Source organism: Lolium perenne, chromosome 3, assembly GCF_019359855.2.
Source record: "Lolium perenne isolate Kyuss_39 chromosome 3, Kyuss_2.0, whole genome shotgun sequence".
Classification (NCBI taxonomy): Eukaryota; Viridiplantae; Streptophyta; class Magnoliopsida; order Poales; family Poaceae; genus Lolium; species Lolium perenne.
Window position 1 is genome coordinate 300,685,152 of NC_067246.2, and position 19,809 is coordinate 300,704,960.

At 44.2% G+C, this 19,809-nt stretch overlaps 1 protein-coding gene across 1 annotated transcript; it reads left to right on the forward strand.

The window, feature by feature from the left end:
- The first annotated feature begins 1,858 nt into the window (after window positions 1-1,858).
- LOC127340160 (protein NRT1/ PTR FAMILY 8.2-like) lies at window positions 1,859-7,088 on the forward strand. Its single transcript, XM_051365935.2, has 4 exons — window positions 1,859-1,964; window positions 2,059-2,276; window positions 2,405-2,913; window positions 6,236-7,088. The coding sequence occupies exons 1-4, from the start codon at window positions 1,859-1,861 to the stop codon at window positions 7,086-7,088; spliced, it is 1,686 nt and encodes a 561-aa protein (XP_051221895.2).
- Window positions 7,089-19,809: the final 12,721 nt, after the last annotated feature.

Sequence of the window (19,809 nt, forward strand, 5' to 3'; positions counted from 1 at the left end):
CGGCAGCCCTTCGTGTCGTCCCAGCACACCCCTTTGAAAGTGCATGACTAAATCTCTCTCCTAATTCTCTTGTGTAATTTATGACTTATTCTCTTAATTGGGATTATAATTTGATGTAAATTTCTTTACCATTATAATTGTTATAATAACAAAATAATTGTCCAGTGCTGCAAAAAAGAAAAGAAAAAAGCTAGATAATTAGTTTATTGAATGGCAAAGAGGTGTTTTAAATAAGTATTTTTCAGCTAAAAGTAGTGTAATCCTAGATGAAGTTATTGTAATTTTGCATCTAGAAATGCATGAAGAAGCTTTTTTGTGAAGCATTGAAGCGTAATTATCGATGAAGTCATTGTAATTTGATTTTATTTGAGTTAATTAAATTAGTAAAAAATATTTATTCTATTTTTTACCATTTTATTATTTTTTCTATCATAAATATGAATACATATATTAGCCTTAAAGGGTTATTTTGTCGAATTCTCCCAAGGGCCCCGAAAAACATAGGGCCGGCCCTGCTAGTTGGGAGAGAGTTAGAGTGGTATATAAGGGTTGTTGTTCTAGTTCTTTCAAGTGAGTGAGAATAGAAGGAGCCCTCGCGCACTCCTCCTCCTCCGCCCGCCCCGCCTCGGCACGGCACGGCACGTCACGTCACGTCACGTCATGTCACGTCACGTCACGCACGCACGTCGCGTTTCGTGACTCGAGTTCGAGTTTGAGACACACTCAAGGAAGCCTAAATTTTTTACTTGGTGCACCAATTGAATTGGGTACGTGTCGACCTGCATGTGCATGCTCGCCGCGTGTCCCTGGCTTCCTACGCGTGGCAACGTGGTCGGGTTGGCTCTCCTCCCAGGCTATACAAGGAGACAGATCAGATCTGGAGAATATAGCTCTCAGAACTCCCTAGTCCGTCTCTCTCACGAAGTTCCTTCTGCTGCGCTACTCTCTAGTCTTCCCCATCCCGGCGACTGCGGCCGTCCGGGAGAGCAGGCCTCCGAAACCCCATCCATTGAGATCCTGCACCGGGAGACGGGCGATAAGGTTTTTGGGGAGCGTCTCGGCGCGATTGCTCGCTGCTGTTCGTGTTCTGCTTCGCCGGTTCGACTGCTTCATCGACGATTTCGACTACTCCATGGGCGACATCAACAACTCCCATGGTGGTGGTGCTGCTGCTGGTGCGACCTTCCTGGTCGCGATGTACGTGTTTTTCCTCTCCTACTTTGCACTGCTACTTGTTTCATGTTCAGATCTAATGCATGTGCTTAGTCTGATGTGTGTGATTAAATATGGTGGCTCACACGAAAATTGCCTAATATTCTAGGAGCAACTTGTGCCGGCAGGCGCGTTTGCCGTCGTGTATGTACGTGCTGCATGCGTCCCCATCTGGTAACCAAGCGCGTTGCAAGCCTGGCCGAGCAAGCTAGTGATTGTGCAGGGCCGTAAACGGTAAGCACAACAGTCGCCATTGCCCAATTAGCATAACCGTTTTCGCTCTCAGCTCTCAAGTGGCACCATATGCAGACAAGCTAGCTAGCCAAATGCCAACTCGTGACCGATCGAGAGCGAAAGGGACAGAATTCATGTCCAGAACATAGGGTGAAGCTTGCAGCAAAGGAAGATCGGCAACGAACAGAGCACTAATTATAGCATATATACTACCGATCAGTCGTGATCAGGGTACGTTGTCACGAAGCATTTGTATCTGCTCTCAACTCTCGATCTTCTTTGGACTGTCAACAAGGAGTGCTAATTAATCACATATGGTGATCAGGAGTAAAAGAGTTAGTGTAGCAAGTTTGCTTTGCATGATCCCGTGTAAATATCATCCAGACCGTGTTCAATCTTTCAGACTATGCATATGGAAGCTGTAGAAGTAGAGTCAAAAGGCTCCAATGCCGGCGATGACGATCGCCGGACGTCCAGTAAGGTTGGCCGAAGCTCGTGGGGCTGCGCTTTCCTCCTCGGTAACACTTGCAGAATGAAGACTACTTTCCCGTTCTGTTTCGTAATATGTATGCCTAATGCTCGCGTGTTCGGCCATGCACGCACGGTGAGCAGTCAACACCTGCTTCCAGTACACCGCGTACTTCGGCTTGTCGACGAACCTGGTAAACTACCTCAAAGTCGAGCTGCACGCCGACAGCAAGTCCGCGGCCAACAGCGTCACCAACTGGGTGGGCACCAGTGCCATCACGCCGCTCGCCGCCGCCTTCCTCGCTGACTCCTTCCTCGGCAGATACTGGACCATCACCCTCTTCCTCGTCATCTCCGTTGCGGTACGTATCTGCGCCCGCTCCTCCACGAGCATGACCGTAGTAGCTCCGGCCAAGACAACAATGGCATATGGACATGCGCGCGCCGCCGTCGATCACCTTTATCATGCTGCCATGTTTAATCTGGACAGGGGTATGGGGTGGTGATGGCGAGCGCGTCGGCGGCGCTGCAGAGCGCGGTGTTCTACGCGGGTCTGTACCTGGTCGCGCTGGGCGGCGCGCTGCAGCCGGTCATGGCGTCGTTCGGCGCGGATCAGTTCGGCGACGACGAATCCGAGCGCGGGCGGAAGAGCTCCTTCTTCAACTGGTTCTATTTCTCCATCAATGTGGGCTGCCTCATCGGTGGCACCGTGCTGGTGTGGGTGCAGACCACACACGGGTGGCGGCTCGGGTACGGCATCCCGGCGCTCCTCAGCGTGCTCGCTGTCGCGCTGTTCCTCGCCGGCACCCGCGAGTACCGGCGCCACCAGCCCCCCGGCGGCAGCCCGCTCACCAGGATCGCACAGGTGGTTGTCGCCGCAGCCAGGAAGGGCGACGTGGAGGTCCCGGACGACGTTGCGCTGCTCCATGAGTGCGACCGCGACGACGGCATGTCCGCGATACAGGGGAGCCGCCGCCTCCCGCACACCGACCAGTTCAGGTCAGTCAGCAAACGGTCAGTGCTGAATAGTCACTGCCGTCAAGGCATGCACGTAGCGCCCATGGCTAGTCTCTAGCGTAGCGCATCGTCTTCTACAGTTCTACCCTAGAATAATATCCAAGGAAAGAAATAGCATGCTAAATGAAATATGGTGATCCTTCTCTAAACGTTATGTAAGTTATAACGTGATGATAGCGCGCTATTTTTCAAAATACCGTTTCACAAAAAAAAAAAATGATATGTATAACATGTATATCAATGATTTCATTAGCTAAAAAATTGTCCAGGGTAATACATGCATAACTAATTAACTAGTTTTGATTGGATTATATCAACACTTTTTTCCTTCCTCTCATAGAGACAAAACATGAATGATGAAAACAAAAACTACAAAGTGAACTGAATTAAGAAATATAGAGTTGAACTGAACTAACAACTATAGAGCTAAATCATGGTGTTTACGGCCTACAACTACCACTACTGATCTACCTTCATATACTGGTTAAGTTGGAAGATAATCTGCAAGGATGAAACTAGATATAACTGTGGCGTGTTGGACACGAGGTGGTGGCTTGGCGGTGAACACTGACGTCAGATCGTGCTCCTGGTCGAGGCGCGCATCCTCCTGTTGATTCTGATCGGGACGTGCCACGCGGAGGCGGCCGAGCAGAGCTGAAGGAGAGTGGCGCTATTGCTGTAGCCAATACCGCCATTATGCATGGGGAGTTGAAAGTGGCGACTGGTTAGTTGCCGACCTAGGATTGAGTGGAGCTAGGTTGAAATCAGGGCCTCGTGGGATATTGCTAATTCCATAACTTTTTTAATGCGCTATAATGCTATAACGTTACAACAAATAGCGAGCTTAGCATTGCTGATACCGAGATTAGCGCCATAGCGAGCAAATTATACATAGTGTAGTGTTCACCTTCTAAATACGGTAGAGCGCTCGCACACAATAGTGTTAGATTTTGTTTTAAAATATAATCTAGTTGTATACTCCGATCCTTCAGAAATTTTTTATATATATATATATATATACACACATATTAATCATTCCGTTCTGAAATAGTCTACATTCTAGTCTCAAAATTTATTCCAAAATAGTTGAAATTTTAGCTTTTAGTCAACAATAACACTGAAAAGGAAATGAGTTTGCTTATTTTATTGGATATTGTTATTTTCAATGTAGTTTGAATTGGTTGTTCACATCTCTAAGTAGTACTAATAAATGTAGCACTAGTTTGTCTCTTTTTCTAGAATATACTATAAGATTTTGTCGAGTATCGAAAAAACCTCAAATGCATTTAAATTCAATTATACTAATTACTTTCAAACGGCGACAACAAGATGAGGCAATTGTTGAAGTGTATAAGTAGATTGCCTAACCCTTTCCATCAGTTCGGACTTTTGGTTCAAGTGGCTAGTGCATGAACCTTAACATGGTATCAGAGCCCCAGGTCTCGAGTTCAAATCCTGACTTTCACAATTTATTCTAAATTGTCCGCAGCCTCCTGCCGCCCGGCCTCCCGCTGCCTCTTTGTCTCTCTACACGTGTTGACTTGTCTTCTCGTCTTCCCGTCACACGTGAGAGGGGTGTTGAAGTGTATAAGTAGATTGCCTAGCCCTTTTCATCAGTTCGGACTTTTGGTTCAAGTGGCTAGTGCATGAACCTTAACAGCAATGACGACCGATTCCTTGTATAGCCTGAGCTCCTTCAATGTCGGGATACCGGTGAAGACGAACACAAATGGAATAGCAGCACCGACCGAAGGAGATGTGGGAATGAGAAGAATTGGGGCGAGAGAGATGGGTGGAGAAATGCTACTATCCCGTGCATGGGACCACCTTCTCTCTCTTTCTTTTTTCTTATTTTTGTTGTTTAGATTCCCTCTCATCCATATAGTGGATCTATTTCTAAAACTTAAAATCTCTGCAGATTGTCTATCGTAAAATTAATTTGCAATCCGCTTACAGATTTGAGTTCCTACTGAAAAGAGCTTCAAAATAACATCAATATTGAATATTTTGACAGATTTTGAAATCCACTTTTGAAACTTGATGAAACATGTTGTTGCTTTGTGAAACTTGGTGAAATGTCTCTTTGAAACATTTTGATTCACTCTGTTTCAAACTAGTTTCATTAAAGTTACAAAATATTAGAAATTATCTTAGAGTCCAATTTAAAGATGCAATTTTTTGTATCTACTTTTGTTGCGTTTTACTGTGTATCATCGTGTTTCAAGATTTTAATTTTCAATTTTAGCAACAAAAAAAAACCCTTTTAGGCTTGTTTGAAACATATAATTGAAAGAAATACAAAGATTGAAATGAAATGTTAATAGATATGACGATTTCAAATTAAATACTAGAAAGAAAACCCAGTGTAGTAAGAGATGACTTGTATGGGGTAGTCTACAAATAGCAAAATTCTATTGGTACGTGCACATGAGGTCCCGTGCACCCAACAATCGCCACTCTCGGAATGAGTGGGCAAACTGGTTTGTGCCGCTAATGGGGCGGACATGGAAGGACAAGAGACCATTTTATGCCTAATTTTAGGGATTAAAATACGTTAAAAAGAAAGGCACATTTTTTATTTGGAGAGCCACCGAACCATGTTTTTGGTCCGTGCAGACCAAACAGGCAAATATCTTAGACATCGGTCGTGTCTTTTGAAGTTTTCCTTACCGACGCCGAGCTAATTTCACTTGCCCTACCATACCGAATCTCAAAATACAAGCAAAGAATGTTTAGATTTCCGAATTTTGGATTCGCTTTTGTGCTTTAGTCATGGCATCTGTTACTGAAACAAATCAGCACTTATGATGCATGGAAAAGTTGTGAGTGAGCACCATGACATTGCACACCGATAATGTGGAAAAACAAGTTCAGAAATTTCATGTGCAATTTAAAATTTTCAAATATAAAAAATATAAAATAAATTATATTTATTTGTTTTTATAAAAAAAATTGAAATATTTTTCCCACATTATAGCTGTTATGTTTGAGTAATCTGTAAAGTTTGAAATTCAAAGATTGTTTGATATCAGAGATAAAAAATTAGAAAGAGCTAGCGACGGATCTTGATCAACTACCAAGAGTCCATCTACAAGTGTGCAGTGAGGCCCTGAAAGTGCTCTCTCACGATGCATCATACTACATGTGGTGGATCTAGCCCAGTATGCTAGAGTGGGGCGGGTCTAAATTGGGCTAGGCTTCTTTACAAATTTTCCTTTCTCCTATATCTGTCTCCGCCACTTGATGCAAACTAGTCTGTATTGCAGCTGTGGGTCGGGTGTTAATATATCGATCGATGACGCAGGTTCTTGGACAAGGCTGCGGTGGAGACGGCAGGCGACAAGGCGGGGCGGCAGACGAGTCCATGGCAGCTGTGCACGGTGACGCAGGTGGAGGAGCTCAAGTGCGTGCTGCAGATGCTCCCCGTGTGGGCGTGCGGAATCATCTTCGCTGCCGCCTACACACAGATGTCCACCACCTTCATCCTGCAAGGCGATACGTTGGACCCACTCATCGGCAGCTTCCGCATCCCGGCCGCCGTGCTATCCGTCTTCGGCACCCTCAGTGTCATGCTCTGGGTGCCCCTCTACGACTGCGCTGTCGTCCCACTCGCGAGCCGCCTCACGGGCTACCGCCACGGGTTCACGCAGCTAGCACGGATTGGCGTCGGCTTCGTCGTCCTCACCGTCGCCATGCTGCTCGCCGGCGCGCTCGAGGTCGCCCGCCGCCGTGTCCTCGCGCACCATGGCACGTACGTCGGCGCGGACGGCGCGCGGTACGTGCCTATGTCAATCTTCTGGCAGGTACCGCAGTATGTGGTGGTGGGCGCGGCAGAGGTGTTCACATTCATCGGCCAGATGGAGTTCTTCTACGATCAGGCGCCGGACGCCATGCGGAGCATCTGCTCAGGCCTTGCCAAAGCGGCGTTCGCGCTGGGAAACTACGGCAGCTCGGCGCTCGTGGCCGTCGTGGTACACGCCACGGCGAGGGGCGGGAGTCCTGGGTGGATCCCCGATGATATCAACGATGGCCACCTCGACTACTTCTTCTGGCTGCTGGCCTTGCTCTGTGTCGGTAACTTTGGTGCCTACCTGATCGTAGCGCGGTGGTACAACTATAAGAACTTGGACCAAACTACTACTTGCTCCGTCCCATGAAGATAATATATATTCAATTTTTGACAAATCTCAGATACTTTTATGAGACGAAGAAAATATTAGAGATCACCTAGACGTAAATTCGGAAGTAAATCTATATTAAGGTGAGAATTTTTTTTTCCTTTCGAAATGCTTGCCAAGTTTTCATGATTAGTTACTAGTGTTGCTTCTCCAAAAAACAAAAACGTGTGTTGCTTCTCTAATGTAGTGCTGCAAAGAGATTTCTATATATATCCGAATGGAGGAAATACCCGAGGGCAAACCTGACTAATTGGAGGGCACAAATCAAGAATTCTATTATTGTCCGTATGAGCTTCAAATATGGGTCGTCCAGCCTGGTCTCTATTAAAGAAGTTCAACATAACTTTTATATATTTGATTTTTGTTTAGGAGTCATATTTGGAGGAGGTGGCTAGAAAAGGGACGCCACCAATCAGGCCTTAAACGACCAATCCAATGTTTTACTGAACATCATTTAAGGGAAGATGGTATTTTTTTTTGCGAAGAAAGACCTGATTGCATTAAACAAGAGTCTTACATATAAGCCTAGAAAACAAGAAAATTACAAAGACGCCCCTCCGAGCTCTGGCTTCGTCGTCCTCATCGAGCAAGCCGCTACGCCGGCGAAACCCGCCGCATCTCCTCCAAACGCTTGGACTGGGAGGATCCCCTTCGCGACCCGGAAGTCGACGTTCATCGGTGCCTAAGCACCTCCACCCTGCGCGACAGACGGCGTCGCCATCTTCTTCAACATCAACCAAACCCTCAAGATCTACAACTACCGGTGCCGCCACCTCTCGGCCACCGGCTAGGGGAACGCCCACTCGAAAGCTCCGCCGAGCCACAAGCGAGAAAAGGACGGCAGATCCGCGGCAAAGCTCCACCGGAGCCGCACCGATGGAGGAGAAGACCACCGCCACCAAAAGCCACTCCGGCACCACCGCTTCGACCTCAGCGCCGCCGGCTGGCACCCCACACACACGTAGGCTATATACATATCGGGATCCACGGATTCCCCGTCCTCCCGCCGCCGGAGCGGCCACCGGAGGGCGAGGAATCCAGCGAATCGCGGGCAGCGAGCCAAAAAACGCCCTTTTTCACTATAGATGGGGAAAGGGAGAGAGAAGGGAAGATGGTATTTACACGGTAGGATAATTTTGGTGGAGAGAATGATGGGCTGGGGATCAGGCTTAACCCAAACAAAATAAGATGCGCCGATGCTGTAGCTTTCAGCCAATCCGAAGATTCTATGGGCCGTGAACAAACCTCCACGGGTTAACGTGAAAAGCATAGGCGAACATTTGAGCTAGGGATGTAAATGGTACGGATAATTTCCGCTCCGAATCCTCATCCATATCCGTTTTTGAGGATATGGTATGCATTTTTAGAAATCCGCCGGATATGGATACGGATGCGGATAGTGATCAAGCGGATATCCTTCAGATATGGTAGAGGATATGGTATTGATACTATCCGATGGATACGGATTATCCGCCATTTTTTATGGATTATCCGAGGTCTACAAAGAGGATAATCCGAGAAAATCAGCCCAACCCTAAATATATAGACAATATAGTCAGTTCATCGGCTAAAATATGTATGCTATTAGTACACAAATTGCTTTGTTGTACGAAATAGTGTGTACATTTAGCTATATTCTATAATTACAAGCATATTTTACATAGAAAAGCATACTTCTATTTTTTATGTGTATATTTTCTTAATAATCCGTTTCCGATCCGAGTCCGGTCGAATCCGCTCCATATCCGTAATCCGATATAATCCGCATCCGAATCCGCACCCGACCATTATCCGCTCCGATCCGAATCTATTACAAAAATATGGTAAAGGATATGGTAAGAGGAGTATCCGCTCCGATCCGTTTACATCCCTAATTTGAGCACACAGGTAACATCAGATTTTTTTTTTAAAAAAAAAATCTCTAGTGATGCAAATAACCTCGTCCGTGCGGTCCGGTCAACTACATTTGATCTTGCTCCTGAGGGAGTAATATATAGAAATAAATATTAGGTTCCTTTTTATCTTAACTTGTTCGTCAGTTTCCTTTAATTTTTTTTCTTCGAAATGGGGGAAATATCGTCCCAGCTTCCGCATCCAAAGGATGCACATGGCTTTTTTTATTAGATTATTCACGAAACCTTACAAGAAAAATACAAAAGATCAAACTCGAAGCAACCTTACTATACCTACAGTGGGATGAATAGGGTGACAATACACCAACTCAAATCATTCAAAACTAAATGTCTTCTCAGACTGCCCAATAGCAGGTGAGAAACACATCCAGTCAAGCAGACTCTCAGCGCACGCCAACGCACATGCCACAGGAGTTGCTTCCGTCGTCTTCCTCGACTCCATCTTCTAGAGAGATCAACGCATTAGCCTTGCAAGACCTGCCGTCGATGCCACCATGACGCCAGACGGCTCCACCCTCCTGCACGTATACATCATCCCGCATATGTCGTCGATACCCTACAGCACCATACCACTGAGACTCAGCGCCAACAATGTGGTAGATGAACACCACTCCACCGAAGTTCGCCAACATCCAGCAGCTGCTCCAAAAACGATGCCCCAAGAGGTAGAACGACGAAGGACGTGCCACCATCGTCCGATCCGGGAGACCCGGACCTAGGGTTTCCCCCGGAGCAGCACGAGTGAGAAACCACAGACTACGTCGACGGTGCCTTCAAGAAGGTTGCGGCGCGACATGTCGCCATCGTCCGCCAACCAAGGTTGGAACACGGTTTTCACCGGCAGCTGCTGCTACCCAGGACTGGCGCAGTAGCTTCCTTGTGACGGTAAAGCACTCGTCCGTTGGGAACCCCAAGAGGAAGGTATGATGTGTACAGCAGCAAGTTTTCCCTCAGTAAGAAACCAAGGTTTATCAAACCAGTAGGAGCCAAGAAGCACGTTGAAGGTTGATGGTGACGGAGTGTAGTGCGGCTCACACCAGGGATTCCGGCGCCAACGTGGAACCTGCACAACACAACCAAAGTACTTTGCCCCAACAAAACAGTGAGGTTGTCAATCTCACCGGCTTGCTGTTACAAAGGATTAGATGTATAGTGTGGATGATGATTGTTTGCAGAGAACAGTAAAACAAGTATTGCAGTAGATTGTATTCGATGTAAAAGAATGGACCGGGGTCCACAGTTCACTAGAGGTGTCTCTCCCATAAGATAAATAGCATGTTGGGTGAACAAATTACAGTTGGGCAATTGACAAATAAAGAGAGCATGACAATGCACATACATGACATGATGAGTATTGTGAGATTCAATTGGGCATTACGACAAAGTACATAGACCGCTATCCAGCATGCATCTATGCCTAAAAAGTCCACTTTCAGGTTATCATCCGAACCCCTTCCGGTATTATGTTGCAAGCAACAGACAATTGCATTAAGTATGGTGCATAATGTAATCAATAACTATATCCTCGAACATAGCATCAATGTTTTATCCCTAGTGGCAACAGCACATCCACAACCTTAGAACTTTCTGTCACTGTCCCAGATTTAATGGAGGCATGACCCCACTATCGAGCATAAATACTCCCTCTTGGAGTTACTAGCAAAAACTTGGCCAGAGCCTCTACTAACAACGGAGAGCATGCAAGATCATAAACAACACATAGGTAATAGATTGATAATCAACATAACATAGTATTCTCTATCCATCGGATCCCAACAAACACAACATATAGCATTACAGATAGATGATCTTGATCATGTTAGGCAGCTCACAAGATCCGACAATGAAGCACATGAGGAGAAGACAACCATCTAGCTACTGCTATGGACCCATAGTCCAGGGGTGAACTACTCACTCATCAATCCGGAGGCGACCATGGCGGTGTAGAGTCCTCCGGGAGATGAATCCCCTCTCCGGTAGGGTGCCGGAGGCGATCTCCAGAATCCCCCGAGATGGGATTGGCGGCGGCGGCGCCTCAGTAAGGTTTTCCGTATCGTGGCTCTCGGTACTGGGGGTTTCGCGACGGAGGCTTTAAGTAGGCGGAAGGGCAACGCGGGGGGCCACACGAGGGGCCCACACACTAGGTCGGCGCGGCCAGGGGCTGGGCCGCGCCGCCCTGTGGTGTGGCCACCTCGTGGCCCCACTTCCTTTCCCCCTCGGTCTTCTGGAAGCTTCGTGTGAAAATAGGACCCTGGGCTTTGATTTCGTCCAATTCCGAGAATATTTCCTTACTAGGATTTCTGAAACCAAAAACAGCAGAAAACGGCAACTGGCTCTTCGGCATCTCGTTAATAGGTTAGTACCGGAAAATGCATAATAATGACATATAATGTGTATAAAACATGTGAGTATCATCATAAAAGTAGCATGGAACATAATAAATTATAGATACGTTTGAGACGTATCAAGCATCCCCAAGCTTAGTTCCTACTCGTCCCGAGTAGGTAAACGATAACAAAGATAATTTCTTAGTGACAATGCTACCAACATAATCTTGATCAATACTATTGTAAGCACATGTAATGAATGCAGCGATTTGAAACAATGGTAAATGACATGAGTAAACAATTGGATCATAAAGCAAAGACTTTTCATGAATAGTACTTAAAGACAAGCATCAATAAGTCTTGCATAAGAGTTAACTCATAAAGCAATAATTCAAAGTAGAGGTATTGAAACAACACAAAGGAAGATAAAGTTTCAGCGGTTGCTTTCAACTTGTAACATGTATATCTCATGGATATTGTCAATGTAAAGTAATATAATAAATGCAATATGCAAGTATGTAGGAATCAATGCACAGTTCACACAAGTGTTTGCTTTTTGAGGTGGAGAGAAATAGGTGAACTGACTCAACAATAAAAGTAAAAGAATGGCCTTTCGCAGAGGGAAGCATTGATTGCTATATTTGTGCTAGAGCTTTGGTTTTGAAAACAAGAAACAATTTTGTCAACGGTAGTAATAAAGCATATGAGTTATGTAAATTATATCTTACAAGTTGCAAGCCTCATGCATAGTATACTAATAGTGCCCGCACCTTGTCCTAATTAGCTTGGATTACCGGGATTATCATTGCAATACACATGTTTTAACCAAGTGTCACAAAGGGGTACCTCTATGCCGCCTGTACAAAGGTCTAAGGAGAAAGTTCGCATTGGATTTCTCGCTTTTGATTATTCTCATCTTAGACATCCATACCGGGACAACATAGACAACAGATAATGGACTCCTCTTTTATGCATAAGCATGTAGCAACAATTAATGTTCTCATATGAGATTGAGGATATGTGTCCAAAACTGAAACTTCCACCATGGATCATGGCTTTAGTTAGCGGCCCAATGTTCTTCTCTAACAATATGCATGCTCTAACCATTAAATGAGTGGTAAATCGCCCTTACTTCAGACAAGACGAACATGCATAGCAACTCACATGATATTCAACAAAATAGTAGTTGATGGCGTCCCCAGAAACATGGTTATCGCACAACAAGCAACTTAATAAGAGATAAAGTGCATAAGTACATATTCAATACCACAATAGTTTTTAAGCTATTTGTCCCATGAGCTATATATTGTAAAGGTAAAGAATGGAATTTTTAAAGGTAGCACTCAAGCAATTTACTTTGGAATGGCGGAGAAATACCATGTGGTAGGTAGGTATGGTGGACACAAATGGCATAGTGGTTGGCTCAAGGATTTTGGATGTATGAGAAGTATTCCCTCTCGATACAAGGTTTAGGCTAGCAAGGTTATTTGAAACAAACACAAGGATGAACCGGTACAGCAAAACTCACATAAAAGACATATTGTAAACATTATAAGACTCTATACCGTCTTCCTTGTTGTTCAAACTCAATACTAGAAATTATCTAGACCTTAGAGAAACCAAACATGCAAATCAGATTTTAGCATGCTCTATGTATTTCTTCATTAATAAGTGCAAAGTATATGATGCAAGAGCTTAAACATGAGCACAACAATTGCCAAGTATCACATTATTCAAGATATTATACCAATTACCACATATATCATTTTCCGATTCCAACCATATAACAATTTAACGAAGAAGAAACTTTCGCCATGAATACTATGAGTAAAGCCTAAGGACATATTTGTCCATATGCAACAGCGGAGCGTGTCTCTCTCCCACACAATGAATGCTAGGATCCAACTTTATTCAAAAAAAACAAAAACAAAAACAAACAGACGCTCCAAGTAAAGTACATAAGATGTGATGGAATAAAAATATAGTTTCACTAGGGGAACCTGATAATGTTGTCGATGAAGAAGGGGATGCCTTGGGCATCCCCAAGCTTAGACGCTTGAGTCTTCTTGATATATGCAGGGGTGAACCACCGGGGCATCCCCAAGTTTAGAGCTTTCACTCTCCTTGATCATAGTGTATATCATCCTCCTCTCTTGATCCTTGAAAACTTCCTCCACACCAAACTCAAAACAAACTCATTAGAGGGTTAGTGCATAATCAAAATTCACATATTCAGAGGTGACACAATCATTCTTTATACTTCTGGACATTGCACAAAGCTACTGAAAGTCAATGGAACAAAGAAATCCATCTAACATAGCAAAACAGGCAATGCAAAATAAAAGGCAGAATCTGTCAAAACAGAACAGTTCGTAAAGACGAATTTTTAACAAGCACCAGACTTGCTCAGATGAGAAAACTTAAAACTAATGAAAGTTGCGTACATATCTGAGGATCACTCACGTAAATTGGCATAATTGTCTGAGTTACCTACAGAGAATTTTACCCAGATTCGTGACAGCAAAGAAAACTGTTTCTGCGCAGTAATCCAAATCTAGTATCTTACTTCTATTAGAGACTTTACTTGGCACAACAATGCAATAAAACTAAGATAAGGAGAGGTTGCTACAGTAGTAAACAACTTCCAAGACTCAAATATAAAAACAAAAATACTGTAGTAAAAACATGGGTTGTCTCCCATAAGCGCTTTTCTTTAACGCCTTTCAGCTAGGCGCAGAAAGTGTGTATCAAGTATTATCAACAGATGAAGCATTGATATCATTAGCTCCCCCATCTGTAGTGGTACTAAGGGCTTTGTCAATTTTAGGCCTATAATAATATTTTTTTGGTTTATGCACCTTAGAGATATACATAAACTTTTGCTCCTTACCCACATAAGCTTTCTCTTTATACTTAAGAGAAGAAAAAGTTGAACCCAAGGTTTCCATAGCTTCTTCAAGTTCACCAATCCTATTGATTTGATTATCATGGACAACACAAGTTCCTAGAACACTAATTCTTTCATCAACTCCTCCTAAGGATTTATCAAGTTCATCAGTTTTATCAAGCAGCATTTCCAATTTAGTTTCAACGCTTGGAAATTTTTTCTCTATGGTTTCCAATTTTTTCATAACGTCCTCAAGAGAGATTTCGCTTTTAGTTTCATTAACAGGTGGTATTCCAACTAGACTCTCAATGATGCAACTAGCTTCTAAAGCAGGAGTACCTAGGAAATTACCCCCCGAAAGAGTATCAAGAACATACCTATTCCAATTAGATATACCAACATAAAAGTTCCTAAGTAGGATAATAGTGGAGTGTTTCTTCGTGCACCTATGATGAGCATCACTAATTCTATACCAAGCATCTTTAAAACTTTCTCCACCTTGTTGTTTAAAAGAACGAACTTCAACTTCCGGATTACTCATTTTAGCAGCAGTAAATAAAGTAAACTAGATAAAGTAAATGCAAGTAACTAATTTTTTTGTGTTTTTAATATGGCAAACAAGATAGCAAATAAAGTAAAACTAGCAACTAATTTTTTTTGTGTTTTGATTTAGTGCAGCAAACAAAGTAGTAAATAAAATAAAGCAAGACAAAAACAAAGTAAAGAGATTGGGATGTGAAGACTCCCCTTGCAGCGTGTCTTGATCTCCCCGGCAACGGCGCCAGAAAAAGAGCTGCTACCCAGGACTGGCGCAGTAGCTTCCTTGTGACGGTAAAGCACTCGTCCGTTGGGAACCCCAAGAGGAAGGTATGATGTGTACAGCAGCAAGTTTTCCCTCAGTAAGAAACCAAGGTTTATCGAACCAGTAGGAGCCAAGAAGCACGTTGAAGGTTGATGGTGACGGAGTGTAGTGCGGCGCAACACCAGGGATTCCGGCGCCAACGTGGAACCTGCACAACACAACCAAAGTACTTTGCCCCAACGAAACAGTGAGGTTGTCAATCTCACCGGCTTGCTGTTACAAAGGATTAGATGTATAGTGTGGATGATGATTGTTTGCAGAGAACAGTAAAACAAGTATTGCAGTAGATTGTATTCGATGTAAAAGAATGGACCGGGGTCCACAGTTCACTAGAGGTGTCTCTCCCATAAGATAAATAGCATGTTGGATGAACAAATTACAGTTGGGCAATTGACAAATAAAGAGAGCATGACAATGCACATACATGACATGATGAGTATTGTGAGATTCAATTGGGCATTACGACAAAGTACATAGACCGCTATCCAGCATGCATCTATGCCTAAAAAGTCCACTTTCAGGTTATCATCCGAACCCCTTCCGGTATTAAGTTGCAAGCAACAGACAATTGCATTAAGTATGGTGCGTAATGTAATCAATAACTATATCCTCGAACATAGCATCAATGTTTTATCCCTAGTGGCAACAGCACATCCATAACCTTAGAACTTTCTGTCACTGTCCCAGATTTAATGGAGGCATGAACCCACTATCGAGCATAAATACTCCCTCTTGGAGTTACTAGCAAAAACTTGGCCAGAGCCTCTACTAACAACGGAGAGCATGCAAGATCATAAACAACACATAGGTAATAGATTGATAATCAACATAACATAGTATTCTCTATCCATCGGATCCCAACAAACACAACATATAGCATTACAGATAGATGATCTAGATCATGTTAGGCAGCTCACAAGATCCGACAATGAAGCACATGAGGAGAAGACAATCATCTAGCTACTGCTATGGACCCATAGTCCAGGGGTGAACTACTCACTCATAAATCCGGAGGCGACCATGGCGGTGTAGAGTCCTCCGGGAGATGAATCCCCTCTCCGGCAGGGTGCCGGAGGCGATCTCCAGAATCCCCCGAGATGGGATTGGTAGCGGCGGCGCCTCAGTAAGGTTTTCCGTATCGTGGCTCTCGGTACTGGGGGTTTCGCGATGGAGACTTTAAGTAGGCGGAAGGGCAACGCGGGGGGCTACACGAGGGCCCCACACGCCAGGGCCGCGCGGCCAAGGGCTGGGCCGCGCCGCCCTGTTGTGGCGGCGCCTCATGGCCCCACTTCCTTTCCCCCTCGGTCTTCTGGAAGCTTCGTGTGAAAATAGGACCCTGGGCTTTAATTTCGTCCAATTCCGAGAATATTTCCTTACTAGGATTTCTGAAACCAAAAACAGCAGAAAACAGCAACTGGCTCTTCGGCATCTCGTTAATAGGTTAGTGCCGGAAAATGCATAATAATGACATATAATGTGTATAAAACATGTGAGTATCATCATAAAAGTAGCATGGAACATAAGAAATTATAGATACGTTTGAGACGTATCAGCTGCGCATCCCCAACTCGCCGAGTGTAGTGCCAAAACGGGCAAAGATGATGCCTTCAACAAGGTAACGACGTCGACCGACGCCGCCATCATCCGCCAGTACCGAGGTCGAGGCTCAGTTTTCACCGGCCGCCATGACACCCCGGACTAGATCACCATCGCCGGAAACCCCCCCCCCCCCCCCCCCCCCGCCGCCGCCACGCCCCGAGGTCTTTGCCCCGGCGGCGCTGCCGGCGGCGGGAGGAGGGTTGGGGTTGGGGGCGGCTAGGGTTGGGGTTGGGGGCGGGGGCGGGGTTCGTTTAATTATACTCCAAAAATCTATAATAAAATAGCTCATGCTCTAGCAGCCGTGGGAGCAAGTGCTCAAGCGTCCAGTCAAGTGTAGATGGATGAAATACCAAACGATTATTATGGTGCTGGTGGCCATCGATATGGTTGTGCCTGCTAACTAATGGAATAGCTTTGTTTGTAAAAAACCATTAGGGAAAATATGTATTTACTACATATGATAGCAAAGAAAAAAACATTAGGAAAAATATGCATTACTCCTCTTGGCATCCGTCAATTTGGGGGGAGAAGATCTTTTACACGAGCACCATGTGTAAGGAAGAAGGGGCCAAGGGTCCGCCGCCCCCTAAGACCGCCATCGTGGGAAGCCGCCGTCGGCGGGCTGCTGTGTCGGACCTATTTGGACGTGGGCATCGTGGTTGCCATCTCCTCTCCCTCGGGGCTTCTCTTCTTCATCAACATAATCACCAAGCCTTTGATCATCATGGACATGTGTGAGTAATTCCCCTTGTAGGTGTGGGGTGTAAGGGAATTAGATGAGATCTCTTGTGTAAAGATGAATAGCTATCATAATTTGAGGTGCCTATCTTGTTGATGTTTGTGTATGATTGTTAATTCGATCTTTATGTTCTTAATGCTTCTTATTAGGGCCTGAGTAACATGGTTGATCTTTGTTTTTTATAAGATTACAATTTATAGTTTGTGTTTGATGTATGATTAGACGTATATTATGTAACCCATTATTGATTACAAGTTTTGATCCTTCTAGTATGATAGGGCATGTGAGGGAGAACATGCAATTAGTTGGAGTAAAATGGTTGTATGGAACTGGACAATGATCAGAAATTTTGGACCCTACTATGGTTTTGTACCTTTCTATTGTTACCTCACTAGGAATAAATGAATTCATGTTATAATCACCAAGTGCCAACAATGATGACCTCATATCTTTACGTGTAACATATTTTATATTCAACATCATATCATAGAAGCACGTGCAATACTCTGTTCATCTTAAATCTAGTTTGCGGAGTTTTCGAGTATTAGTGAGATGTGTAGTATCATCTCATCTTGAACTTGAACTTAAACTTGCATTTCATTTCTTCCTTCTTCATTATGTTGATGTCTGGATGGTGCACATGAGATATCATTCCATCTTGTTATTCAAGACATACTTGGCATAGGCTCAACTCTCCCATGATCAATCTTTGGATCACTCGTTGAACAACTTAGTCACCACTTGATCTTCTTCACTTTCTTCTTATTTCAACCTTGAGGCCAACTCATGGTCCAAGCATTATCTACGTACAAATCTTACAAGTAAAACTGAATGACAGCATTATTCTCCACATGGATTTTCATTAACTACCAAAATATCACATGGGGGCTCCATGTAGTTTTAACATGCCTTATTTATCCACTTGAGAAAAGGCCGAAAGTAGTTTAAGGACATTCCCGACCCGCATCTAGGCACTACTACCTCGCCACCTTCAATAATTGTCGTTGGGAATGGGAAGCGAGGAACAAAAGAGCCATTGTTGTGGCTACCTTGTCTAGGCCTAGATGTGCAAACGGGTCCTCAGTCCAAGAAGTCGACAACCACGGTCACCGGCCATGAAACTCCCTGCAACACACCACCCTCCCATACCACATTAGTGAGGATCGTCACCACCGTATTGATCCATTCCATGGCCACCTTGTTGGCAATATCCTCCATCTTGCGTGAGCCACATCAGTTATGGACACCACTGCACCTGCAAGGAGAACCAACCCCCACCGCTCAACCGAGCGAGCTTCACTTGTCGGCGTCCTTCGGAGGTGGCGAGGGGAGCGAAGGAGGAGAATGAGGACATGATGTCGATATTAATTTTTTTTCCTCTACAATCCCCTGAGGATCGAGCACATGAGTGAGCCATCTTGTGAGGTGAACTGTTTTCAAACATTATGCATGAAACCCTAATGGTTTTTCTCTCATTGAATCTACTTGTATAGATTCATATAATTATAATAAACCCATTTGAAAACCACTTTAATTCATGTGCAATCGGCTACAACGCCATGTTAGTTTGAAAAAATGTTATATAACGAGAAATCTACAAATAAAAGTTATGCTCCCTTAACTAGAAGGATGAATCTTCTGAGAGCACAAAAAGGTGGATGAAAGAAGAAAATAATAGAAAGGGAATGAAGAAGGGGTATGAGGTGGATGAATGCCCACAATGGATGATCGACGACCAATCCTAGAGATTAATCTGATATCAAGCAGTTCAGTCAGGCGAGTTTAGAGGATGCTTGATTGTCACACACTACACCATGCTCCACATCAAAAGACAAACCGTGTTGATTAAGATGTTATTCCATAGCTACTTATCCACCTATAGATATCCCGACAAACAAACTTTGGTAATTGTGTTAAATGATGAAAACTTGACCATCATCAATGGTCTTGACGGAGTATTTTTTTTTAAGGAGGATAACCTCCGGATTCTGCATTGAATTACACATAGTCATATGTTACTAGCCAGAAAAATTCAGACATCAATGCCGAAAAGGTTGACACAAAAAAAGGTAGTATGCCTCACTCCACCAGACAATCCCTATATATCCACATGATAAAAGTTTGAAACAAAATGAAAAATACGTAACTCCTAGGCTAAACCTTGCAGAAGGGATCGGTGACGATGATGACAAATCTAATTGTAGGTCAATCTCAGAATTTTCACCGCAAAAATGCTGACCTTTGAGTCACTATTTTTAATAAGGGCACGACGTAGGCATGCGTCAACATTGCCTACTTAGGGATCATTTGTTTCCACCGCGTGCGCATCCGTCGAAGCCGCCTCTACTATCAACACTTGACCTGCTAATGACA